Source organism: Pithys albifrons, chromosome 4 (assembly GCF_047495875.1).
Source record: "Pithys albifrons albifrons isolate INPA30051 chromosome 4, PitAlb_v1, whole genome shotgun sequence".
Classification (NCBI taxonomy): domain Eukaryota; kingdom Metazoa; phylum Chordata; class Aves; order Passeriformes; family Thamnophilidae; genus Pithys; species Pithys albifrons.
In genome coordinates, this window is record NC_092461.1 from 83,057,328 (window position 1) to 83,084,107 (window position 26,780).

Genomic DNA, 26,780 nt, shown 5'->3' on the forward strand with positions numbered 1-26,780 from the left:
GTAGTCAGTGCAGAATGTCTAATGTTACCCAAATTACCTGCAAAAATCTGCAAATGACCGAATTATGCAAATCATGGCTTCTAAATATCTACAGAATTGCATATCCATAGCTGCATGTCTTTAAAAAATTAAAAATATATAATGTAGCCAGGTTAAGATAAAACATCATCTTTTGTTGTTTAGCTGGTATAATTTTGTAATAGAATTTAGAAAATATTTATAAAAATTATTATATCAAGAACTGACAATGCTTTCATAACATTCCATCTATATTCTGCAAGATAATGATCTGGAATGGATTTATATTTATCAGTCCTGTAGTAATACAGAACAAAGTTAAGGTGTGGTGGTTTTTTGTTTGTTCTTTTTTATTTTATTTTTTAAGATCCTGGGGAATTTTAACAAAATAACCACGGGTGAAGTGATGCTGGAGCTTAAGTTAGAACCTAAAAACTTGTGCAGTAGCCTTGAGAGAATGTAATTCTGCATAGTCTGATGTTTACTGGATTTGTGCATGCTTTATTACTCTGTGGGAACCCAGCCACTCTGGTAATAATTGCACTGAGTTCTGGGCTCAGTGGTGTATTGATAGGTGCTCTAAGTGAAGGTAACTTCAGGGGCCTTTAGCTTCAAGAAGCAAAAGCAGTAGGATGCTGTTCTTTGCCACTGCTGGCTTCACAGCTGGGAGGTTTTTGGTTTTGTGTTGCTGATATTTAAAATGAGTTCAAACATTTGCCACATGATGGCACCAGAAAAAATTAATTCCTAGGACAGCCGCATGGCAGAGTGCACAGCTGTCAGCAGCACAGCTGTAGCTGCACAGTGATGTGCAAATGGTAATAGCTTGTGCAACTGATGATGGCATCAGAGGCTCCCACAAAGTACTTACATACTGACCCTGTAATAGTATCTGTAACTTTTTTTATAATCTTCATTTCAGATTTGTCAATTCATACTGGGCCAGGTCACAACTTTTCTTTCTTTTTATTTACCTACTTTAGTGACTTCTATAGAGAATTTCCCAGGGTTCTTGGCTCTCCGTAAGTCTATAGACTACTGAGATGTGAAACTCTCGTGGCACAGCGCCTGACCCCTTTTGTTTTGCCTCCCTTTTTCCACAGAGGATAAGTACAGCGAGTGGAGACGGCCGACATTATTGCTACCCACACTTTACATGTGCAGTGGACACAGAAAATATCCGCAGAGTGTTCAACGACTGTCGAGACATCATTCAAAGGATGCATCTCCGCCAGTACGAACTCTTGTGAGGGGGATCACCGTGGAACCTGTGGTTTTAAATTCTTTGCTCCTTACTCTTTCTCTTGATACTACCCCACACAGGGTGAAAGAATATACTATAGAAATGTCAGTCTTTTCACTTTGTTTACTTTAATTATTTAACCTTAAAGCTGATTTGAAGCAAGTTTGGGTTATTTTTTCTTCATGCTTTTTGGGACTATTTTTGTGCTTTATTTTGACATGCCACTTCTTCATCATTCCACTAAGCCCCTCGGCTACCTCTGTTCCCTTAGGTTTTGTTTTTTTAAACTGAACGTGACCTGCTAAATTTTTTCCAGCGGGTTAACCTCAGTGCAAACTGGTATGTCAGCTGGATGACACTAAAGTCATACCTATCCCTCTGTGTGGGTTTCCTTTGAACATGACATTGAAGAGTACTTGATGGGTGAAAAAAAGATTAATGCACTTTGTATCAGGTTATTAAATACTGTTGAGGAAGTAGACACACAATGTAGCAGCACCACAATATTTATTACTCTGTCACAGTTTTTAGCATTTCTGAGTTGCAGGTCAACTGATAAAGTGACCTCCTCTTTTAAGCCGTTACTGGCACAGGAAGTAGAGTAGATATGAGAGGAACAGTGAAGACAAAGCAATTTTTCTGGGGTTTTGGAGCGAAGTGTCTCTGCACACCTCAGGCATTTGAATTACAGCTACTTTTCAGCCTGTTGCATCTAGGCAGAAAATTTACCACCCTCACTTATGTTATTTGTGCTGTCCACAAATGATCCTTTTAGTTCTGATCATTCTTGGACAACAGTCCTCTCCCTATATATATTTTTTGTTTTATTGCTGGTTTATTATATTGTACAGACTGTAAAATGTAATATTATTTTGTACAACTTTATTGAAGAAAAATACTTGTAGAAGATCTTTGTGCCTTGATTATGGCTGTACCTGTAAAATGAGCTAAGATGTAAGTATGTTTTTGATTGCGCTGTACAGCTTGATGTCAACCTTACCTGCAGCAGTGACTGGAGGTAAGAACTTTATCTGTAGAGTTTAGGGGTTTTTTTTCTGGTTTATATAAAAATGCTCTTTAGTATAAAAATTATAAATTATGCAAATTAACCACTTACCTTTCTGTAAGGTATTACAGTCACCGGATGTTGCAGCAAACATGCCTTTCTCTTTTGAAGTCTCAGCTTTAAAACATTGGAATTCATTCAAGTGTCCAAATTGCAACCTGGTGTTGTTTTAATGGGAACCAAGGATTTAGGTTTTGGTTTTTTTGTCCTTTATATTTAGAAAATATGTTTGGTAATTCTTTGGTCATTCATAGAACTTCACAATTGCACAGACCGATTGTGAATGTGTAAAGCACCATTATATAGAGCTCTTCAATCTTTGTACCAACAGCGGCTTTCATTGTGCAAGTAAATAGCGAGAAAGAAGATAAGAAAGAAAAAGGTGTATAAACCCTTGTGTCTGGCCTAAGAGAATTACAAGATGACATTTTTATTTCTCTTTTAATAAAGAGACACATTAGAAAATTGTTTTATTTTAAATATTGTAGAATCAAAATGTGTGAATATTTCTCAAACTTGAATAATTTATGCAAATGACATTCTCAAAACAAGTTGTGGTACAGTACAATATATAAAAAGCAAGAATTGCTGTAGCAATAAGGCATGTCCTTTTTAGTAACTATAACACTGCTTTATATTTTATACATAGGTGTTTTATGTCTGTGACTATATACTTTTCCTGTGTCCAAGATAAACTGTACAAATGTCTAAAATTACAGTTGCAATAACAGAAACCTAGAGAAGTGTTAGACTACATTACTTTACTCTTTATAGAGTGTTTTACCACACTTTGGACCATTCCCCCCTCCATTTTAAATTTAAGAAGAGATTAAGAGCTAACACTGTCCCCCCACACTGGCATACAAATCAGCAGGTTTTTTTAACTTTGTACTGTAGTATCTTTATTACAGTTATAAACCCCAATCAGACCTCTTTTTAAATTCAGACTACAGACCAATTGAGAACTTGTTTCTAGTTGAAGATAAAAAAATCCCATTTTAGATAAAATAATATGACCATTTCCCCTTCCCAAAAATGTGTATGTTCAATTCAGTCACATTTCCCAAAAAGTGAAAGGCTGGGTGGAATAAGCTAATAGTAAACGGAATTCCCCAAATTCTCTCACTTCTTTCCCATGCCAAAGAAAGTAACAGAATGAATAACAAAAGATAGTATCTTTTTTAAAACTTAGCCCCAGCCCAGGCCTTCAGGTTAGAGCTCTCAGCCTCTGCAGAAACATCAGCAGGAAAACTGGTCCTGGTGTGAAGTAGTCCCTCTGTTTTTTCCAGGGTGGATGGGGAGCAGCAGTAGGTTTGTCCCACCTTCCCTCGCACAGTGAAGATGCTGAGCTCAGATTTTATCTCCTGCGTGCTGCCCCCTGGGCTGGGGCCTGTGGCACAGCTGGTGGCCTTGGCCTCCCCACAGAGGAGCTCGTGCAGTTCAGAATGTGACACCACCATAAAGTCAACAGAACTTGGCGCCCTGCAGGAATCTAAAATAACACACACTCCTATCCCTGTCTGTCCGTAGACTGAGGGCCAAGGCATGGGATAATGTTACTGTATCTGACCTTCCTTCTTGCAGGAGATCGGCAACTGGAGGGCCCCTCACCACACAGATCTCTGGGATACAATAGGGCCCTCTTTTTTAAGCTCATCATAGCACAGCTTTTTGAAAATAGCAGCTTGAGGTGTCACCCTAATTTTTTTTAAGCAGGTTTCAAGTGTGTACCGGCAAACTGGATCCAGAGGCTTCTTCCCTTTGTTGTTTGGTAGACAATATCTATAGATTGTAGTCAGCTAACAATTTACTGTGTCGGGAACCAGAAGGTCTCGTGTCCTAAACCACAGTCCCTTACATATGACACTCTAAAAAGGTTACAGAAATCTGCATCTCTCAGTGCTGATACATCTAGTCTCTGCCTGACCCTAAAACACAAGCATGACATTAGAAGGGCCATGCAGCAATAAAACAGAGAAACATTTCCAGTTTGCAGGATTCAGCCTCCACCAGGGTAAGACACTAGTGCAGACAAGTGATGAGGCTACAGGATTTACATAATGTACAGTTACACTTTTAATATACATATTTGATACAAAAATTATAGCAGGAAAAGGACTCATTTGATTGTTGAATACAGTATTTTTGTACAGCATGAAACGTTCATTTCAGTTAATTATTTATGCTGTAGTAGTCATATCAGATGTATAGGACTTCTATGGTATGTGTAAATGCAACCTGCCTTCAGACTAGCAATCAAATTAGGTCATTTGCTGGCATGAATATAGTCTGATGTTTGACTGTTCTCAGCTTTGGTATTTCAGTGACTGAATGCAGATGTCTGGCTCTTCATACTGCTTTATGCTTACTGATTAAACGCTGAGCAAAATAAAATGGTGGAGTGAGAAGCTGAACATGAGCTAGTATCAGGATCATAAGCAGAGCACCTGCTGCACAGTATATAGTAAAGACTCTGCTCTCATATGGAAGGAAGCATTTTTGGAGGGAGAAGTCAGTTGGTGTTATGCTGCCCTGGAAAAGAAATGAAGGCTGTCACTTGGCTGTGTTACAGTAGGTTCTGAATCAGGAGTAAACACCACAGCTGGCAGATCTCCGATTTCTAAATCCTATGTTGGGTGGCAAGGGTTGGGGCCAGTTCCCGAGTACCAGTGCCTTCTCCAGGGGGCTGAAGAGTCCATACCTTGCGGTGCTGGGCACTAACTGGAATATTCACCAGGCCAACATTAGCCCAGAGGCCAATCTTCCCTTCTAGTGTAAACAGAGAGCTGGGCTCTTCATCGGATTTGCCTTCAAGAGAAGCCTAACTTTAGCTGCTGTAACTCCACCTGGAAGGAGCCTTTCCGCAAGGAGCCTTTCCAGGCTAAAGTTAGGTTTTGTGAATGTGCCACTCACTCCCCCAAAGCCCTCCTCCTACCCAGTACATGCTGCAAAAAACATGTTGGCTAATCCAAATTACGAGCATGAACTTCAACAACAAAGAACTTCATTGGGTTTTGGCTTGACTTTACAGTTCAAATTAAAGTTTACAATGGACCTCATGAGGCTGAGGAGTTAAAACATAGTGAAGATGATGCAGCTTTAATTAGCCAACCTCTTATTTTGCAGTGAAGATGCACTGTCTGGCATGTGCAGAGAACATGTGTAGTTTGAAGGCAGCTACTCTCAGGAATATGGAATAAACAGAACTACTTTCAACAACAAATATTAACAGTTGCATAAAATGAATTTAAAAGTTTGGGGTTATCTATGTATTAAGCAGCCTAAACTCAACACCAGTAAAAAATACATAAAAGATTTCCCCCCACAAGTCACAGACTACTCTGTAAACAGACTGTAGGTTTTGCTTCTTACTCCAAGTTTCTAGGAATTCTGTTTTGTTTTCGAACTAAGGAACTAACTGATTTACCTCTAAGGATATACTGAGCACTGGAACTGCCTGCACAAGCATAACCAACACACTGTATAAAATGTGAATTGGCAATGAGGAGGCAGATTGTGGGCACGTCACAAACGCTGTCACTGCGTGAAACGGTTCATGCACAACTCTGAAAACCATCAGCACCGTGCAGAAGAGTTTGAGGTGGATACAGTCTTGTTTTCATAGTTGGTAAATCAACCAAGCCAAACTAGTCTTTCTACTGTTCAGTGCACAATACTGATTATTTTTACAAGTCACTAGTTTACAATGCACCCTCTTTATAAGAAAATGTTAGATGCTTGTACCCAGATATTAATTAGGTCTTCAACAGCATTGCTTTGTACCACACAGAACTTGTGGCTCCCACAGATGTACTTTATAAAGTGGATGCAGTGTACTGAGTGGGTTGGGTGGGTAGGCAATTTTTTTTTATTTTGTTTTTACAGGTAGAATCAGTTTTAAAATATAGCTGACTGCCATGTTGATTTATTTACGAAAGTTATCTGACAAAAATAAAAAAAAAATTAAAACTCACCATGATGAAACTAGGATTGTTTCTATTCCTCCAACTGAATGACGGGACGCTGATTTCTGGAATTTTCCCCGCATGCAGCACTTCACAAGCACTGTGTGTGTGCCCACTGAGAATCAAACGAGGGTGAAACCACCATATCAGCTAGAACACAAAACAGTGAAGCACAAAAGTTAAGTCACAGCTAAAAAGAAATTGAGCTTAACACACACACACCCCTTTTTTTTTCTTCAAACAGAATGAAATTATGGTAATTCTAATATTCTTACAAACTCTTTTGTGTTAAGTTCTGTTTTCCCGTAAGAAATGGTTGATATTGCAATAGTAATCACACCCTTTTGGCCCTGATCCCAAATATTGGCCTTTTGGGGGGTTTGGCCACACGGATCGGAAGAACAAAGGCAACAACATGCTATGCTATCACAAATAGAAAATGTTTGGGTTTAGTAAAGCAATGTATTTTCTCGTCTGAGGAAGAATTTTGTACTGACAATTGTAAGTGGAGACATTTATGCAGAAGGGAAAAACTATTGACCATTAGGTTTTTAGGGAATGCTTTATCATTACATTTTCTTGTAGTTACTAATTCAGCAAAAACAATGCTTTCAAAGTTGGAAAACTGTGGTTTTCTACCAGGCTTGTTAATAAGCTACAGAGTACAGAAAGGACAAAATGGTAAAGTGGAGGTAACAGCACCACAGCAGACTTTAGAGTGTAGGGACTTAGAACCCAGTAGGATCAAGGCCATAACTGTGAACCTCAGAGAAGCAGTTCTAACAAGCAGCCTCTCTCAGGCCTCGTTAGAGCAGGAGCAGCTGTGATCAGTTTGTCCCAGCTAACAGCCTTACCACAGTTTTTAAATCTATTTATAGCTACACTGGTGTCCTCCTTTCACTCGCCCACCCACCCACCAATACTCGAGTTGCCAATAAATCAAACCTTTTGTGATGCCTTTTGAGACAGTACATCATATTTTTCCTTAAAAGGAATGTTCTTCTCCTCTGGAGGAGCAGAATCTTCTCCACTACATTCAGCATCACTTTTCCGATAGAGAGGATAATGCTGGGAGTAATTAAAAGACAGAACCAGTTGTTAATGATTCAGCCTTTCTGGAACAGTAACAAACACACAAAAACCCCATGTCAACATGTTGCCTCACCCCACCTCTCACACACCTGTAAAAGGATGGGTTCTGAAGGTGGAAGTTTTTCCACATCACTGCATCTTTTGTTGGAAGGAATCCATTTCTGTGAATAAAATCAGTCCATAGAACGGGTGAAGGTAATTAAGCAATGGGTATGTTTTGAGGGGTTAGAAGGAGGGTGGTTGTTGGCTTGCTCTTCTTTAGGAAAGCACTTTCAGCTAAGAGAACAATGTTTAAATACTATCCACTGTATGAACATCTGAGAATCTCTGCTGTGGACTGATGTAATATCCCATTCTGTACATGCTGTAAATATGACTGTGCTCTTTCTAAATGCAGAAAGCAACAAACAGCAGGATCTCACTGCAAGAACAAGGCAATAGAGTTTGAGGGCAGCCTGAGAGAGACAGTCTGGCAATTTTTCCACTGGGACCTGTTTTCCTGATTGACTGTCAGCCCCATCAGTCATGCTGCCCGCTATGCATCCAGTTCGCCTATGAAAAGGGGAAGAGGAATGAAATACAAGAAGCAAGTGGATTTGATGGAAAAATAATACAATTAAAACATTAGGCTATCAAGATGGGACTGCAGTAGAATCAGGAAACTAAAAGAACAGGCTAGCTGGAAGGCCATAAAACTGAATAATATGGATGAATATAAATGCAGGATTATGTATCCTAAATCAAAGGGAGGGTTACAGAACTGCCTTTCTGCGGAACAGAGGAAATGACACCCTCTGTTTGCAACACTGACAAGGAAATTAACTGCTTAGAGCAAGGCAACACAGTTAAAAGTTAAATAAAAGTGGTAAGAGGGCAATGAGGAGGAGAAAGAGTCGCTAACATGTTGCAATATGAATTGGAGATTTCTTTTTTTCAGGAGAGTTTTGGTTCTATCCTGACTATCGCTCCAGTATCACTATTCCCACTCTGGCAACTGTGAGCAGCAGTGCCCCATGGCTGGCTGTAATCAGATGTGTAATGAACTCTTACCTGCAGGGAGCAATTCAGTCTGTGAGAAAGCGCCACAAGCTTTGCCTCTGAGGCACGGCAGACTGCACAGCCATCACCCTCCATGGCTACGCTGTTCACTAGGACAAAGCTGCAAGATACCAGGGCATGGGGGAAGAGAAGTGGGGAGGACAGGAAAGCATTTGTTGTTCATGCACACATACAGGATAAACTTTATAAGATGCAATTGTTTGAAAGTTGGACACAGCTCAACAAAAGAGCAGAATGGAACAGCTTCTGAAATCCCGTGCTGAAAGTCCTTCTCTGAGTGTCCATACTGTAGCCATTTCTCTGCCTAGGCCTAGTGGGCTGCTTTATAATCAGTTGTTAATTAGGTGGCACAATATACCTTATGTTTCATGTTTACATGTCAAGATTTTTTTATATTTTAATAGGTACTTAAGTGGTATTCTAGTGGAATGTTAGAAGTTTATCACTAAGCTGAATTCTAAGGAAAAGGAGAACTTGCCTCTCTCCCCAGCACACTTTAGACCTCAGAGACAGAATTTTAGACATTGGATTTCTTCAGAACAACTGAGAAGCCAAACAGCACTGCATTTGGCTGGCCACCCTGAACAAATGTATTTTGCTACTTTTTGGTCTCTCACAGAGAAAATGGGATTTTATTTGTAATAGAAGGTTTCCCTGCAGATTTCAAATCACCTCTGAACTTCTGCCACAAGATTCATACCCATTTAGTCACACATTCAGGACTTGAGATATATTCCCAGTTCAATTCACTATGATTTACAGACACAAATGAGCTGAAAGCCTTTGCTTAGCAAATTAAGCTGCTTTTATGCCACAGATTTGTTGTAAAATAGTTTATCTGGGAACTTTTCATTAACAGTGCAGCTCATTTCAGTTAATGAACATGATACCAGACATACAATCTGCAACTGCGCACAAGATTTCTGCTGTTCCATTTTAACAAAGGGGACATGGAGATGGTCCTTAATTATTTTTAACACAGCTGAAATATGTATTCTACAGGACCCCACACCTGCATGATAAACGACAGCTTTACACAGAGCATTCATGAAGCTCATAGATCTCCCTAAAATAGACACAACTATTTCTAGATCTGCTCAGAATATTTTTAACATTTGCCTAATTAGGAAACTGGCATAAACATGAGTGATAACAACCCAAAGGCACACACACTCAACACAGAATAGCAATGGGCCCTCCCTTCAAGTATCTGAGCTTTAAAGATAAACACGTTTCCTCAAACGCACTATTGCTTTCCCTCACTGGGTTCCTGCATGGTATCCAAAGGTAACAGGACACACAGCAGACAACTGCAGGCATGGACACACAACTATGAGAACAAACTAACAAGGTCTACTCCAAGCCAAAACCAGCTTGTGCATCATTGCCCCACCCTGTGGAAAACCATGGAAAAGCAACTAGTATGTTCCCAAATTCCTCAAAAGTTCTGCAGACTAAAGAAGTTATTAAAATTAATGAAACTATTAATTTGTAAACAGAGGGAGTTGGTTTGTGTTTCTTTATTAATCCTTTTGTTATGGCTATCGCCATGGCTCATTACCAGCTGCAAGGAAGTATAAAGGCAAACCAGAGAAATGGGTTCTGATTCCACAGTACTTTTCCATTTAAAAGGAAATTGTTACAATTTACCCAGCTCAAAGTACAGCTTCCAATCCATATCAGACTACAGGTTTGTACAAAGTGTTTCAGGTTTAACATATCGTAAGGTAGATGATTAAACACAAAACGGCTCTAAGTTAAGCATTCCCAAACTATTTAATTGGAAATTCTACTTCTGGTTTTCATCACTGGTCTGCTAGCTCAAGAATCACTGCTCTAAACATTGAAAAAAAATTAATATACTTACTTTATTCCTTTCCGAGTTACTAGTTTTCCAGAAGTCAGGTTGAAAACCTGTTCAAATCGATTTACCTTGTAAGTAGTCATTCTGTGTCACAGAGCAAAAATACAACTGAGGTAAGAAATTGCCATTGGGACTCATCTGCCACAGTTGCTTTACAGGTTCTTGGCCATTCATGCATCTTGCTGCTCCATCATCCAGCTTACACATTCACTCAGCAAACTCACGGGAGTGCTCTGACAGCCCTTGTGTCCTCTGTCCCAGTCCCATCAGTGCAAGGACAGCAGCACAAGGGCACTTACACTCTTCTGTGCCAAGATAACGGGAAAGGAAACAGCTCAGACTAAGCACTTTTCTGACAAGGAGGCCCAACATAAGGAAAAGCAGCTTCAAAGATACCATGCCAACACAGAAAGATCATCTCTGAACAACTTCTCGTATGGTCAGAGAAGCATAAAAGTAGCCTGAAATCCGTTTTGTGCACAGGGGGATGTCTTTTAAGGTCTTACCCTAAATTACAATCCTTTCTAATTTGATTATAATCAAAACATTTCCACATAACCAGACAAAGGTCACTCACACAAAACCAGTTACTGTATGCCTTCTGACATTCACTCTTGGCACTTGTGTACTCTTTTCACTAACAAGACTTACTCATAATGAAAACCAATGTCATGATTCCCAACGATGACCACTAGCTCAGTAGAAACTGGATACCTGAACATTTTCCGAAACCTCCTGACATCATCTGCCCATGCCTGCACAAAAAAACAAAAGGAGGAATTAATGCTGTTCCACAACATCGAAGGGGACCACTAGTACTGCAGTGGGTTTGCACAGCAAGGTTTTGTTACTGGGGAGGCTACAGGGGTGGCTTCTCTGGGAAGCTGTCAGAAGCTTCTCCCATGTCCAACAGAGTCAATGCCAGCTAACTCCAGGACACATCCACCAGTGGCCAAGGCTGAGCCCATCAGCGACAGTGATTACATCTCTGGGATAACAGAGTTAGGAAGGGAAAAAAAGAAAACTGCGCAATTGCAGCCAGAGAGAGGAGTTAGAACATGTGAACACAACAGCCCTGCAGACACCAGAGTCAGTGAAGGAGGGGCAGGACGTGCTCCAGGCACTGGAGCTGAGAGTTCCCTGCAGCCCATGATGAAGACCATGGTGAGGCAGCTGCGCCCCTACAGTCTATGGAGGTCCACAGAGGAGCAGAGATCCACCTGCAGCCTGTGGAGGAGCCCTACACCACAGAAGGTGGATGCCCAAAGGAGGTAGTGACCCTCTGAGAAGCCCACACTGGATTAGGGTCCTGGCAGGACCTGTGGCAAGAAGAGCCCACACCAGAACAGGTTTGCTGGCAGGACTTGTGACACCCTGGAGGGGACCCATGCTGAGCAACCTGCTCCTGAAGAACTGCAGCCTGTGGAAGGGCCTCACATTGGAGAAGTTGGTGGAGCACTGTCTCCCACAGGAGGGACACCACACTGAATAGGGGAAGAGTGTGAGGAGTCCTCCTCCTCCTGAGGAGGAAGGAGCAGCAGAGACAACATGTGATGAACTGATGACAGCCCCCATTCCCTGTGCCCCTGCACTGCTGGGTGGATGAGGTAGAGAAGTGGGAATGTCGCTGAGCCCAGGAAGAAGTAAAGGATGGAGGAAACATGTTTGAAGATTTGTTTTTATTTTCTCAGTAACCTACTCTGTTGATAGCAATAAATTAATTTTCCCCAGGTCTGTTTTGCCTGTGAGGAGAGTTGCTGAGTGATTTCTCCCTGTCCTTATCTCAACTCGCAAGTCTTTCTTGTATTTTCTCTCCCCTCTCCAGCTGAGGAGGGGAGTGATAGAATGGCTTTGGTAGGCACCTGACATCCAGCCAGGGTCAGCTCGTCACAAGTGCATAGGACAGAAGCACACACTGAGGTGTTTACATTTTGCAATTTTTACATGAGGGGCAAAATTGTCACGATACTACCAAAAATGAAGAAGAATCGCAACATTTCAACTCATATTTACAAGACTAGAAACTCCTACCAAAGGACAACCGTAGCAATATTCAACAAAGCCTTGCATATCTAGTCTGCTTGCTTCTGTCATCCATTTCCTTCAAGAAATCCTTATTTTTTGAAACAGAGAGCTGATTATGTCATACCTGAGGTGAGCTCCATTTTCCTTCATCAAAGACATCTCCCAAAATAAAAACAATATCTGGCTGCAGTAACCATAAGGCAGTTTGGAAAGACCTCTCCATTTGCCATTCCCTGAAAGAAAAATCAGAGCCATTTCATCACTGCCTAATTTCTGGATCCTCAGCTTTGCATACACAGACACAGCCTGGCAATGGGAATGGGAAAATGGCCTCCAGACATTGAAATATGAAAATAAAATATGAAATTCAAATTAAATGCTTAGAAATCAGGTTTAAGTACAGTGGGTGCATCCTACTGGGTGGGTAATTCCACCACAATACATTCAAGACCAACACATACAAGAAGTAAGATCAGCTTGTTTAGGTTTTCATTACAATTCCATTAAACAGCAATTAATTAGAACAGTGAATTACTGTCTAATTAGCTACTAGTAAAAACACTGAAACCAGGATAGAAGTTGTTAAAAATGTAATTACCTTCTTAGCTTATCAAACCAATGTCCTTTGATTTCACCAAGTAGGTGAGTATCAGCTAAAATAATGGCCCTTAGGACTGAAGCTGAAGTCTCTTTTTCACTCATGTGAGCTGCACCTTTCACTTCTGGCCATCGGCATTGAAAAATTACCACATAATAAATGAAAAATTCACAAAATATTAACACTGAGCTGACAAAACACACAAGTTTCAGCAGAAAACAGAGCCTCTTCTTCAGAGGAAGATTCTTCACAGTGGTTGAGCTAGATCTCAGCATTGCAGCACCAGCGTAAGACTCAATGGCTCTGTTCTCTTTTAGACGAAAACAGCTTGGACTAGTCAAAGGATCATGTTGGGCTTTCTGTCAGTACAAAATCCCTGTGGAGAAAATACAAAAGAAAATATTTGTTAAGTCAGCATTCCCTGTGAAAAGCTACCAGGCAAGGCCTACAGTGTTAGCTTCTTGTCACCCTGGAAGATTCGGGAACATGTAATGGACCTAAAAAGCAAAGTTTGTCTTCTCCTTCAGGTACACAGACAGCCACACCACTGAGCACAGAACTGCACTCTCCTACCAGGACCAAGGAAACCAGTTTAAAGCCAGCCAGGATCTTGGTGCCTGATGCCGTTTTTAGAACTATACAGTGAAAACTACTGTGATAGGGGTCAAAGGCAGATAAAGACAGAGCTTAGCATGAACAGCAGCAGGAACAAAACAGAAAAGAATCCATTAGGATCCACAGAGACTCGTTTAGGTTGGAAAACCGAGTCCAACCTTTAACCAGCACTGCAAAGTCCACCACTAAATCATGTCCTTAAGTGCCACACTCAAACATCCTTTAAATACCTCCAGTGATGGTGACTCAAACACTTCCCCAGGGAGCCTGTTCCAATACTGGACAACCCTTTCAGTGAAGAAATTGCTCCTAACATCCAGTCTAAACCTCCCCTGGCCCAACTCTTGTCCTGTCACATGTTATTTGGGAGAAGAGACCAACATCCACCTGGCTACAACCTCCTTTCAGGCAGTTATAGAGGGCAATAAGGTCTCCCCTCAGCCTCCTTTTCTCCAGGCTGAACAACTCCCAGGGGACACCATCTGGCACAAGTACATGACTATACCAAATCAATTCCATTACCACTTTTAATATGTCTCGTTGTAACAATCTTGGAGAACCAAGAGCAATTTAGTACCCCAGAACAAGTTTGCAGGAGCTTTCCAGGAACACAGGCACAGGCTAGTACAACAATGCTGCTTCGTTTCTAAGAAGAGGGAAACAAGAAAAACGTAAGCCTCAGAAACAGAAACTGCACTACAGTTATGGAGAAACATGTGTAAATGAGCCCAAATTGGTAAGGTAACTGTATGTACTGCTTTCTTGAGCCTTGGATAGTTACCCCTTTTGAAACTACAGGATTTTTTTCTGCCATGTTAAAGGCTAATCCAAAGCAAATGTCGTAGCTCCAATAAGCCACAATTGTAAGAGGGCTCATTGATTTTTTCCCTTGGCTACAAGCATTTACAAGGAACTCATTATGCCTGGTGTAAGGAGGAAATACCTACTTTCACCATTCTGTGTCTCCTTAGCAGGAGCACTTTTCCAGTGGAAGTACCCACAAGAAACCAGCATTCCATCACAGAGATACAGCCTTTACTTTCAGTAAAATCACTCGGCTTCCATGTGCAGGCTCTTGAGGTCTGTCTGAAGGCCACTGGGTGTCTGAAAGACCCACTCTTTCAAGGTAAACAGTGTACCATGGTCACAGTAAAAGAGCTGCAAAGATGTTACTTCACATGGTCATGAACAAATTTCTAGAGAAATCCACAAAGTCTTGTCCCCCATCCAAGAACAGGATTGCAATTTTGCTTTCTACAACAGAAAAACCCTAACATGGGACTAATATACAGGATGTCAGAAATCACTGAACACACTGCTCAGTGCTTAGCAGCCCACATGCATTTGAACTGACTGAATCTCATTAAGACTGTGAATATTCAGTACTCTGAATATTTAGACCGGAAATATTAGGAACATTAGGACAAAATTGCAGAGCCACAAAATCAGCGGATCTTTCTAAAATCCTGGCCTCAGCTACACGCAGAATACAGAACAAAGGTAAATTGCTTCACTGTCCTATGCACTAGCCCATTTGATTTATGTCTCACAGAAACTGAAAACTGACACATGATTATTATTTGTCCAACCAAAATCTCTGATAATAGCCATTTATTTTCAAACAGAAGCTTCCCATATTACCACTACAAAGTACTTATTTGAGACAAAGAACCATTAGTCTGCATCATGAAACATTTCTAATATGCATTATCCAACATTAGAATGACTAATACTTAATTGCATGCAATTCAGTTCTACCTAAACTTGGTTTAGCTGGAGGAAGCCACTGACCAGATGTCACAATTTCGTAACATTACACATAAAGGCTGATTTAACATTCATCTCATCTGCATTTTTGCTTTAACTAGAAATCAAAATTAGCAACACCTTGTTTGTACATCTCACAAAAAGGCAAGATTAAAGCATAAGTGTCTGTTAATTAACACAGCAACAAGGACAAAAGACAGGTAAATCCTTAACTAAACACACAAATTTATATGGCTTTATTCTGCACAAACTGCACCTACCCCAGAATCTGGAAGTAGACTTTGATAGTCCTAGACAATGTCCTCTTCCAACAAAAATAGTATTAAGATAGGATTAAGCATGTCCTAAATAAATAAATAAATAAATTGCATCTTCAAGTGCAAAATGATCTTATAAAAATTCTTTTTTTAAAAAAGCACCCTGCAATTAGTAGAAAATAAAAATATCTTCAAGGCAAAACTGCCGTTTTCAAAAGTGACAAGCAGGAACTGCCACAATCAAAGCCACAGAGCCGGTCACTTCCACATTCACTCCCTCTCCCATCATTTCTGCTGCTATTCATTACTATCCTGAGAGTTGTGCCACAGATGTGGAAGATGCCAGAGGTCTCCCATTTGTACCCTACGTAGCCACCATAGCCGACAGTGACAGGAAAGGCAGAAAGGGAAATTTAAAAACAAACAAACAAACAAAAAATCACAAAGTCAGGGATGCTGAACGAGCTGAAAGACAACTCTTACTACTGGCGGAGAGAAATCCCTGCCCACCTGGCTCTGTCCCTGCCAGCCCATGGCTGCTCGCTCCCAGCGGAACTGTTTGCTCAGGAATGTGGCTCCGCGCACCCCAGGGAAAGCGGTTTCCTCAGAAACCAAGCACACGCCGCAGGGATCTGAACCTCACACACGAGGACCAGCGAGCTTCTCACATGTCTCTGCAAGGCCACATGTGATGCTGTCAGGCTGCACACACACTGCAAGGTGGAGCTGTGGTTCTGCGTGTCACTGCACAGTGCGCTGCTACCACTCCCCTTGACATGGCTCGTTGTTAAATTAGACTAGAATCTGGTTTCCAAGAGCTTGAGGATTTCAGCTATGAGAAAAGACTGAAGGATTTCTCACTGGTTTTTGCTTTAAATATATGTGAGTGGCCTGATGCAAAAATGATTTTTAGAAGTTTTACAAGCTCATCATAAAGGTGAGATCAGTATTTTCACCATATTAATTATTTTCAATTGTTTGGGCAGAGAACTTATTCTATAATTGAAAAACTCTGATCTTCAGAAGCTGGCAAAAAATAAAATTCTGCTAGTCACAATTTTTTATACAGTCAATGTATACATTCTTTCAGCAGTGGAGAAATAACATTGAGCTTTTCCTCTTCTAGATGTTTTAAGAATGACTCTGCATGACATTCAAAAATCAGACTGTGGACGAGGACAACTACTGATTCATTTAGCAATGAGACCAAAGTTTAAACATGTTAGAAGCACAACTTTACACCACAAAACTGTGGGGGTAAATGCTCCAGTGACTAGCACTGACTCCTTCTCCAGCATTCATGTCTATTTTGCTGATTAACAAACGTTAGAAACACTTTTGCACTTACAATTCTTCCATTATCCTCGCTATTCTTCCTATCTTCTTCCATCAAGTTTACTGGCAATACGGATTGCATCGCTCCTCTTCTCTTTCCCTTTTCCATCTCTGTTCAGAACATTATCCAGCTTTAATTTACCAGCAGGCTAAGAATGAAACAAGGGAACACAGCGCAGTGTAGCCAGAGCAGGAAGCAGAGAGTTATCCTCTCTATCACTTCATGAATATGTAACTCTGAACATCATATGCTTTGAGGCAAATTTCTTTATTAATTTACAGCTACATAAAACTGTCCTAACAAACCAAGTGGGATACAAGAGTTTTAATTCTAATCCCAGTCGTATCCCTCATGAGTGTGCATGTATTTTTATAAAACTAAAGAAGCTGTATTAGCTTACAGGCAAGCTTAGTATTTCTAGCCTTGTGATAGTTTTCACTCAGTCCTCCCATTGCAATGTCACAAAGGCACAGATTTAAAACATTCAGAAAAATAGAGTTCTACAATGTAACTGTGTTAAACTCTTCAATCAAGTAAGAGCTTCTGAAGAATTCTTCTTTGGGTGCTGCAAAACAATTTTCTGACCCATCTTTCTGAATACACTCTTTCCAATTCTGAACCCTAAATCCTTCCGTCATCCACGTATTTTAACTTATTATTGTGATTAAACTCCAAGCAGAGATTCAGCATCTTCGTTTTAAGAAACCCCTTCACAATGATTTAATGAATTAAATTTTGTCTGCATTAGCACATCCTTAGGGCTGAAATTCATAAAGACTACCAAATCTACACATCTTCTTCACTTTTATGCAGCTTACAGAAAAGGATAAATTGGGAAATTCTTCACAATAAAATAGAAAGATTTTATCATGTTCCCATAAACACCCACAATCACTCCTACAGGGAACGTATTTCCTAAGTGTGAAAGAGAAAGTTTTGAAACTTAGTTGAAGTTATACAGACTGCAGTTTATTTAAAAAACATATAAACAAAAAATCAAAGGCACAAAACACAAAAGTATTTCAGGGCAGGTTGTCATACTGAGATCATATTAATGAATCCATAATATTATCATAATGAGGTACCACTTAAGCCATGGTAGGTTTAAATGTTGCAGTAAGTATAAAAAACTATGTGGAAACTCTTCTTGTCATTAAATTAACCAGTAGTTATAAATGTGCTGTAAAGGGAAGTCCATACATTACACTTATGTGTTTCAAGCACTTTTCATACTCATTGTTCAGTTTCAGAGATTCCTGCACAGCATGCTTTAGATCTTCTACCTCTTCAAAAAAATCCTAGAAAAACCCAAAAATAATCACCTTAAACTTTCTTTCAAAGACATTCTCAATACAAGCCAGTCAGCAGTTCAGTTGTTCCACAGTTCAAAGACACCTTCTACATTTGAATTAACATACGGTTGAGTTATGCAAACAGAGCTACCGTGAAATACACCAATCCACCATAACCTCAGGTAATAATGTAAAACTCTACCTGAACACACAGTGCAAGAAGAATTCAACTTATGTTAGAGCCTGGAGTACACATTAATAATAGAAAAAGATTAATGAAAAAAAAAGGAAAAAAGAGTTCACGTATCAGACAGCTACAAAATGACAGTCCAAAATAACAAGGAAATAACGTCTCACTCATATGTGCAAAAATACAGCTGCACCTCTCAAAGTCAACCAGTAGCAGAGAGATTGCCATTAACTTCGAGAATCCAAAAGTTGCAAGGCTGTCAGAAGGGACAATGAGCAAGGAGAGAGATTAGGAGAGTATACTAAAGAACTTAGCATTTGAAAAAAAAGTCATGACCTCAGATTTATATATTTCTCTTCTGGAAGAAGAAGCTTTCAGCCAGAAGCTGTACCTAACACGGTGATCTAGAACTTACCCTGGCTCAATGTTCTACCAGTTTCACATCCAATGAACTATCACTCTCTTTTACTGCTACCCCTGTAATGAAAGCTACCTTAATGTTACTTATCTTATGAGAAAGGACTGAGAGGTAAAAGAGATTCAAAAACAAAAATCCAATAAAGACCTGAGGAATAAGCAAAACACAGTTTAAACAAGTCTGTTGCTGAAAATAAAATCTTATGTCAGTACTGAGCCCTCTATAACTAGATAAGATCTCTTCATCTTCTTATGTAATTTCAAGAATTACCAAATTTTCGCACTTTCACTTTCTATACCTATCGATTTATCACAAAAACTTCAAAGCCTCTGTGCTCCCTGAGCTTGGAGTTCTGTTAGAGGCATAACTGTGGTATCTTTTAAGTTCAAGAGAAAACAGGTTTCCTCTTACTGACATCATGAAGCAATAGAAGCAATCATTCAAAAATTATTTTATTCTCTATGCAAGTACCTGTTGAAAGAAATTAAGGCTGTACCAGCAGCTACAATTTTAATGTCAAAATGACCTGAGGCAAATAATCTCTCATGAAGTAATCAAATTGCCCAAACATTTAAAAAAAATCCACAAGAAAATCCACAGCTATGGACTAAACCCAAAAATAAAACCAAAACCATAAAATTAAAGTTGCATTATTCCTCTTCCTTAGCTAAGCAGCACTGCAGGACATGAATGTTTCCAGGAGCCATTCATTTCCAACTCCCAGAAGGCTACACACTGCCTGTTTATGTATTTTGCTTGGTAACAATATGTGTTCAGTCTAAAGATATTTCAGGCAGAAAAGTTAGTTTTTCAAAAATCACCTACTATTAAACTTGTCTTAAATTAAATTACCTTGTCTAATCCAGCTAATTCATTTTTTAGTGCTCTCTTTTCTGCAGACAACTTTCCATTTTCTTTCTTCAGCTTTTTAATCTCCTTCAACAATAGCTCTATATTCAAATAAAAAAATGGAGACTTAACCAACACAGTCAACCTCCCACTCACATGAATCATATTACAGCTAAAGAGCTGCCTGCCTTTTGTGGTATTAGAAAATTATGGTTCAGCTCTTAAAAGCACCTTTTTCATAAAGTGATTTATTCTTAAGAACTGGCCCAGAACATTCCTAAGTACTATGAAAGATAGCAGGATTTGCCAATTGGATAATCTGAAAGGTTCTTAGAATGTGGGATTATTTTACTTTAAAATCCACAATACACACATCATATGCCTTGATTACCTTTTCCTGACTTACCAGAGGGTCACATTAGCCCTTGCTGACAGCACATTTCCTGAAAATTATGCCCACATTACACGATCTTTTCCATCTCTTTTCCATGCTTTGAAGTAGAACAGGATTGCACCCTGACTTGTAGATTTACTTGTGAGGAAGAATGTGCTGAAACCAGACTAAACCCAGGATCTATTACGTATCAGGGCCTGAAACCCAAAGAATGGTGCAGCAAACATTATGACTAAGAGATCTGCGCAGATACATCTTACCAGAGTAAAGAATAAATAGCACTAAATACAGCCACGCACTCCTACCCATGATTACATCAACGTACCACTTCCAGAAAAAGAAAACAGCAAACATTTAATCACAAACAAATGCAAGGCTGAATCCTAGACAACAAAATGCCATTTTTACATAACAGTTTTTAAAAATGAGAAAAACATTTTAGATACTGCTGGTTGAAGTAGAAGATACAGCCTGGAGTGGCCTCTAGATCAGAAATGAAATGCTTTCTCTCTGTTGGGCATACTAGAAGGAACATCATCACAACTAACCACACCATTACCTAAATATTCACTGCAACAGGATTCCTTCTCTTCAGAAATGTCCCTGTGAGAAGTTATTCTTCTCTCTGAGGTTCGACTTCTTTTTCCAGAAATAGCACTAGTTTTCCAAGAAACCTTTTTACATTCCAGTTGCTCAATTCTTTGCCTCTGCTCTTGAAGATTACGCTCTAGCTCATGAATTTTAATCTGCCAAGAAAAATGTTTTAAAATGCATAGAAAAAACACAGTTCAACACATCCTGAATGCAAACCTAGAGCTTTCAATTGCTGACTTAAAAAATCCAAAGGGTTTGAAAGGAGAAAAAATTAAAAGCTTCATAGGATGTGAAGCTTTGAATACATCAAGTGTTTTAAAAAATCTGCAAGCATATGCTCACAAAATGATCAGAGAACCATAGAAGGGTTTGGGTTGGAAGGGGCCTTAAAGATCTACTTCCAACCTTCCTGCCACAGGCAGGGACACCTTCCACTAGACCAGGTTGCTCAAAGCCCCATCCAAACTGGCCTTGAACACTTCCAGAAATGGGGCATCTACAACTCCTCTGGGCAACCTGTTCCAGTACAATGTAAGTGCACAAAGTGGCAGTAATTCCCAACTCCTAAGAAAAACTACATATAATCCAAATTATAACGAATACTAATTTACAAATAAACAAAGGACAAATGAAGAAATTAAGCTGGTCAACTACAACGCTTGATCAAAGCCCAAGAGGCAATACCCACTTAAGCTTCCTGACCACAAAACCTTCCCTTCATCTCAGTTATAATGTTAGTCTTTTTGCACAGCAAGCCCACAGGTCTTGCTACCTGAAAGAAGACTCTTCGTCTTTATTTGGTTCACTGTTGCTGAATTTCTGAAATAAATCAGCTCTTGACACACACAGAAACACATCAGGGCTGGTACAAGACAGGTTAGAAGACACACATACAATCTGAAGGATGGGTAGGTGGATGAGTAACAAAAAAAGCAAAGGGGAGACAACTTTCTGTTACAGACATACCAGTGACAAGAGTCCACTTTCAAAGGGAACTACAGGCTACTGTCCACTACCTCAATATCATGGGAAACAAAAACACATACAACAAGAAATGCAGGACCTCATTTCACAAATATAAGAAATACTTTTCAGTCTCCCTGAAAGCATATGTTTGGCTATTTGATACCATCTCCTACAAATTCTACTTACAGTGAGATTTTTAATTGCTTCACTTTGCTCCTTATTTGTTTTGCTTTGTTTAATGTAACGTTTCTGTAGCTCATTATACATATGAAGTAGTCTAAAACAGAAGAAATGCATAAATTGCACCAAAACATGAAAGCCAAGAAACATGGATCCTTTATGGTGAAAGTATCAGAGACACCCCACAGAGATCACTTGGGCTGTAGCTGTACTGCAGACTCATAACAGAAACATTTAAAGATGGGGGTGAATGAAGTGTCATTGTCAACACAGAAAGAGAAAGCACCAGAAAATAACAGCAAATCAAGTTAAAAGAATGGTCAGTATGGATGGCAAAGAATTCCTTTCTCTCAGCCAGACTGAGGATCCTGTTTTGTCCAGCACACATGGCCACACTGTGAGCAAACCTCAGGGCAACTCACTCTTTGATGGAAGACCTACACACCAACAACAGGTGGGTGGAATGACTGCAGCATGTCATATAACATCATTCCTCTCCCTGTCAGCACAACACGAATAGCACAAGGACACTCCTAAAGAATTTTAAAACATTTGTCCAGAAACTAATTTCTTGCCACTAATCAAGAACCCATAATGAGGACACATGAGGTAGAGTCTCCAGTTCCCTGTGTTACACAAAACATCTCATTGCTTCCAAGTGTGCCAGTGTGAGGATACAAGTAAGTGAAATCTATGAGAAAATGAGTGTGAGTGGGTAAAATCAAAGTAAAATAAATCAACAGCTTTGGGATGTTATCTTTCTCTTTGATGCCACCTTGCATAGCATTCTGCTACACTAATTTCCTGCCATATTACAGCATTCAGCCTCCATGTATGAGGGTTAGAATATAACTGATGACACTTTTCCTATTTTTTTAGGAATTCAAGTAAGAGCTAGCATTCATACTAAGACATGACTGCACACTACAGGCAGGAAGAGCAATACTGTACTACAGCACAGCTTTGTAAAACAACATACAAACAGATTCTAGAAAAAAGCTAGGTCAGACTAAGTGCATCCTAATATAGAGGAGGTCCACCATTTGATTCTAAGACCAACTTGGACTTCTTCCCAATAAGCATCTAACTAGGTACTCAGTTCCAGTCCAGAGCCAGTCCTCCAGCCTTTCCATGTAGTCTGCAAAGAGAGCCTGGTACACTAGAAAAGGTATTTAAGGGGAAAAAAAAAAGAAGAAGAAAAAATGGGCCTTCTACAGCCACCTAAAGGAAACACTAGAAACAGGGTGCTTGGCCAAAAAGCAGTAAAAGCAGTAGGGACTGCCTCAGTCTGTGTAAGAACCACAGTTCATTTATGTACGTGAACAAAAAGCAGCCTTAGAAGAGATGGATGTTCATCTTACCATCAAGTCACAGAGAGATGGAACAATATTTTATGTAGCTTGCCTAGCTGTTAAAATGTTTCAATATACATTTTATCAAAGAAAAAAAATTACCTTTTGCATCAGAAAATCAGCTACAAGAGTTTAATTCTAGTATTAATTAGAAAATTACAGTAAGTTATGGCTCAACTCTAAAATTAATTAGACTGAAGAGCAGAATCACTTCTCTGGCTTATTTTAGAACAGTACCAACTTATAAACTTTATAGACACATAAAACTGAGCTATAAAATATGAGCTAAGAAGAAGAAACCACAACATTCTACATTAAAAAATCTACAAAAAAGATCACATATGTACACATACACATGAAGGAACTTCCTGGCTCATTAAATTTTTCTCAGTTAAAGGTTTAAGAAAGAAATCAATTTTCTTCTTTGTTTAGCACTATTTTCAAGTTTAACCAGGATTTTCTAAATCCTTTTAAAATGCAAGTGATCTTCCATTGTTTCAAAGGCTGAAAGCCATGCCCATAATGGTTAAAAATGCCACTGCCTTACCCATGAACAACACATTCTGCCCTACAGAAGAAGAAACTTCCATGAACTCACCTGACACTGTCACTGTCTAGAAAAAGATCCTTGCTGTGTCCACCCTTAGGCCATAAATGTGTTTCTGTTTGAACCTGAACACTTAATTGAAACAAACACAACAGTTTAATAAAATCAGATTTCACAATTCAATTGGATCAAAGAAAACATATGAAAAAGGCCAAGTTACTTTTCAGTTTGATTTTACAGTAGAGGTTTCCAAGCAGAATCATGAACACACAAAAATTCAAACTTGGAAGATTTCTGCAGTACTTAAATACTGACAGGACACTTTCCAAACAACTGGCACTACAGTTGTCCACGTCCGAAGGTCTCAGTTTCTAACTCTTTTAAATAGTATTGATGCAATTTAACTATCTGTTGCTGTCTGGTGGTAAAACAGTGTAAAAGTCTTTGAGCACATTGGCTCAGCATGTGTATTATTTTTTGATATTAAAACTGTTTTTCACTACAATAATGAATTTTGTACATGTTGCCCCAGACATCTTTTGTTCCTTTACGTGCCTCAAACATCTTTAGCTCCGCCATCCTATTCACAGATGGCCTCACAAAATACAAAGGCCTAGATCATCTGAAAACATGAAGGCAAAAGTCCTGATATGTTGCACTTTTTCTGATGAAAAAGGAAATGTTTGACAATTCTTACTCTCTGCTTGTGCCACAGGCACACATAAACTGCTGCAGATGCAGTTTTTCTTGGATCTGACCCAGATTCTTTTCTAGCTCCTTATTTTTTATGTATAGTTTTTTCACCTTCTTGACTAACTGTTCATTTTCATCACTGAGCTGAAAAGGAAGAGAAAGAAAAGAAAAGTCAAGGCACATTTTCAGATCGGGTATTAAGTAGGCTGATATCATTTCAGATTAAAATTCTCTCCTGAAAGCTTTACTACATTTATGCTAAACCATACAAACATATAAAGGAAGACAGCAGGAAAAATAATTGCCATCAAATTTTATGGAACTTTGACTAAAATAAAGGTTCTTTCACACACATATTAAAGGTTTCTAGCATTAAGTTTGTAATTCATTAAGGAATGTAGGGAACTGGTTTCACATTTCAAAGTAATCACAAAGGGACAAAACATCAGAGTTTTCAGTTACGGTGCTAAACTACAAACATCAGCTCCACAACTAAGCTCAAGTTTATGTCACTACTAGAGCCAAAAGACTAAACTACAGCCACACCAGCAGAACTTGTTGCGTGCACAGATGCTGAACTTCGCCCAGCAGCATGCAGCCATGTATATGTAACAACATATACAGTATCTATAGTAATATATGAGGTAATATAGAACTATATATATACATTAGATCCAGCAATAACATATATCCACAGTAAGATACATAGCATATGTGTACATACATAGTATATTTATATAGTGTAGCTATAGTACTCATGTGGTGTATATATATTGTACACATATAAATGTATATATGTACATGTATATGTACGTGTGTGTGTGTGTGTGTATGTACCGTGGTGTAATGGAGAGCACTCTGGACTCTGAAACCCAAGGTCCTGAGTTCCAGCCTCAGTGGGGACCGTCCCCTGACAGTTCAATGTCTCCCTGCCATCCCATCCCATCCCATCTCGGATGCTCAGCAGGGTCAGCCCCGGTTAGTACCGAGTGCTGTGACAGTCCCGAGGACTTCACTGTCACTGTCCAAGCTCGCTCGGCCGTGGCATATGGACCTGAGGACTTAAACGGTGGGGCCAGTTCTGTGCACGCTGTGCCTCACCTAAAAAATCCACTGCGCAGGCTGGAAGGGCACGTGGGGAGAGCCCTTCCCAAATCTGCGTTCACAAAGTCTGGCTACACATACATATATATACACATATACATATATATATATATATATATACACACACATAAATATATATATATAACCCTATCACCGTAACCCAGAGAGTATTAAGTAGAAGAGCTGCTATGTGCCAGTGAAAGGCAGCCTGGCCCCGAGCCTGAGCCCTGCCCTCGGCTTTGAACCCTGCCCTAAGCCCGAGCTCTGCCCTAAGCCTGAACTCTGCCCTAAGGGCCTGAGCCCTGCCCCAAGGCCACCGCGGCCGCTCCCGAGCTCTGCCGGGGCTCCAAGTCGGACCCGCGGCTCGGAGGCAACGCCGAGGGCGGCACTCACTTGGAGGCACCTGTGTACGGCGGGCAGGGCCATGGGAAGCGCCGGGAACGCCGGGACAGCGGGCGGGACGCGCTGGCATGGCCCGCCCGGATGTGCTGCGAGCGGGGCACGTCACAGCCGAGCGACCGGTGAGGGCTCCGGGAACGCCCAGCGCCATCCTGCGTCCCCACGGGAACGCCCAGCTGCATCCCCGCGCCCCGGGAACACCTAGCGCCGTCCCTGCGTGCCGGAACACGCAGCCCCATCCCTGCGTCCTCCCGGGAACGCCCAGCGCCATCCCTGCGTCCCCTCTGGGAACGCCCAGCACCATCCCCGCGCCCCCGGGAACGCTCAGTGCCATCCCTGCTTCCTCCCGGGAACGCCCAGCGCCATCCCTGCGTCCCCCCCGGGAACGCCCAGCACCATCCCCGCGCCCCCGGGAACGCTCAGTGCCATCCCTGCTTCCTCCTGGGAACGCCCAGCGCCATCTCTGCTTCCTCCCGCGAACGCCCAACACTGTCCCTGCGTGGGGGAACGCGTAGCGCCATCCCTGCATGTGGAACCGCCCAGTGCCAATCCCTGCTTCCTCCCGGGAACGCGCAGCCCCATTCCTACATGCGGGAATGCCCAGTGCCGTCCCTGCATGGGGGACCGCCCAGCCCCATCCCCGCGCCCCGGGAGCGGAGGCGGGAGGCGCCCGAGCCCTGTCCTTCCCTGCGGGCAGAGCTGTTCCCCCCGGCCAACACCGCCACTCCCGAGCCAGCCGTGCTGTGCCCGCGGCTGTGCCCCTCTGCCCCTGGAGGCGGCGGGAAAGCACCGCCGTCTCAGCATGTCGCTTTTAAAGTGTCATTAGTTTTATTCGCAGTTTCGCTCGGTGGAATTCTTGGGGTGACCTGCGCAGGGCCAGGAGATGATCCCGCTGGG

The 26,780-nt window shown here is 40.8% G+C and overlaps 3 protein-coding genes across 9 annotated transcripts in view; 1 reads left to right on the forward strand and 2 right to left on the reverse strand.

Annotated features, from left to right (window-relative positions):
- GNAL (G protein subunit alpha L) overlaps positions 1-3,707 on the forward strand; it is a 187,589-nt gene extending 183,882 nt beyond the window's left edge. For all 4 annotated transcript variants that reach the window (XM_071554838.1, XM_071554841.1, XM_071554842.1 and 1 more), the window contains exon 12: positions 1,122-3,707. In XM_071554838.1, coding sequence (XP_071410939.1) covers positions 1,122-1,268 — 147 coding nt within the window. In that variant the 3' untranslated portion in view covers positions 1,269-3,707. The remainder of the gene's footprint in view (positions 1-1,121) is intronic.
- On the reverse strand, positions 2,781-25,966 carry MPPE1 (metallophosphoesterase 1). Of its 4 annotated transcripts, none has more exons than XM_071554843.1 (10): positions 25,878-25,966; positions 12,931-13,306; positions 12,457-12,565; positions 10,959-11,062; positions 10,311-10,391; positions 8,435-8,543; positions 7,474-7,545; positions 7,238-7,360; positions 6,302-6,442; positions 2,781-4,859 (listed from the first exon to the last, which is right to left on the reverse strand). In XM_071554843.1, exons 2-10 carry the CDS (start codon positions 13,203-13,205, stop codon positions 4,677-4,679), a joined length of 1,197 nt encoding a protein of 398 aa, XP_071410944.1. In that variant the 5' UTR covers positions 13,206-13,306; positions 25,878-25,966; the 3' UTR covers positions 2,781-4,676. The 4 variants fall into 4 exon arrangements, with proteins under 4 accessions (XP_071410944.1, XP_071410945.1, XP_071410946.1 ...); XM_071554844.1 differs by lacking the exon at positions 25,878-25,966 and adding an exon at positions 16,918-17,005; XM_071554845.1 differs by lacking the exon at positions 25,878-25,966 and adding an exon at positions 16,080-16,267.
- LOC139671641 (paramyosin-like) lies at positions 17,853-25,980 on the reverse strand. Its single transcript, XM_071554847.1, has 6 exons — positions 25,888-25,980; positions 23,739-23,819; positions 21,795-21,885; positions 20,608-20,794; positions 19,658-19,755; positions 17,853-18,203 (listed from the first exon to the last, which is right to left on the reverse strand). Exons 1-6 carry the CDS (start codon positions 25,908-25,910, stop codon positions 18,075-18,077), a joined length of 609 nt encoding a protein of 202 aa, XP_071410948.1. The 5' UTR covers positions 25,911-25,980; the 3' UTR covers positions 17,853-18,074.
- Positions 25,981-26,780: the final 800 nt, after the last annotated feature.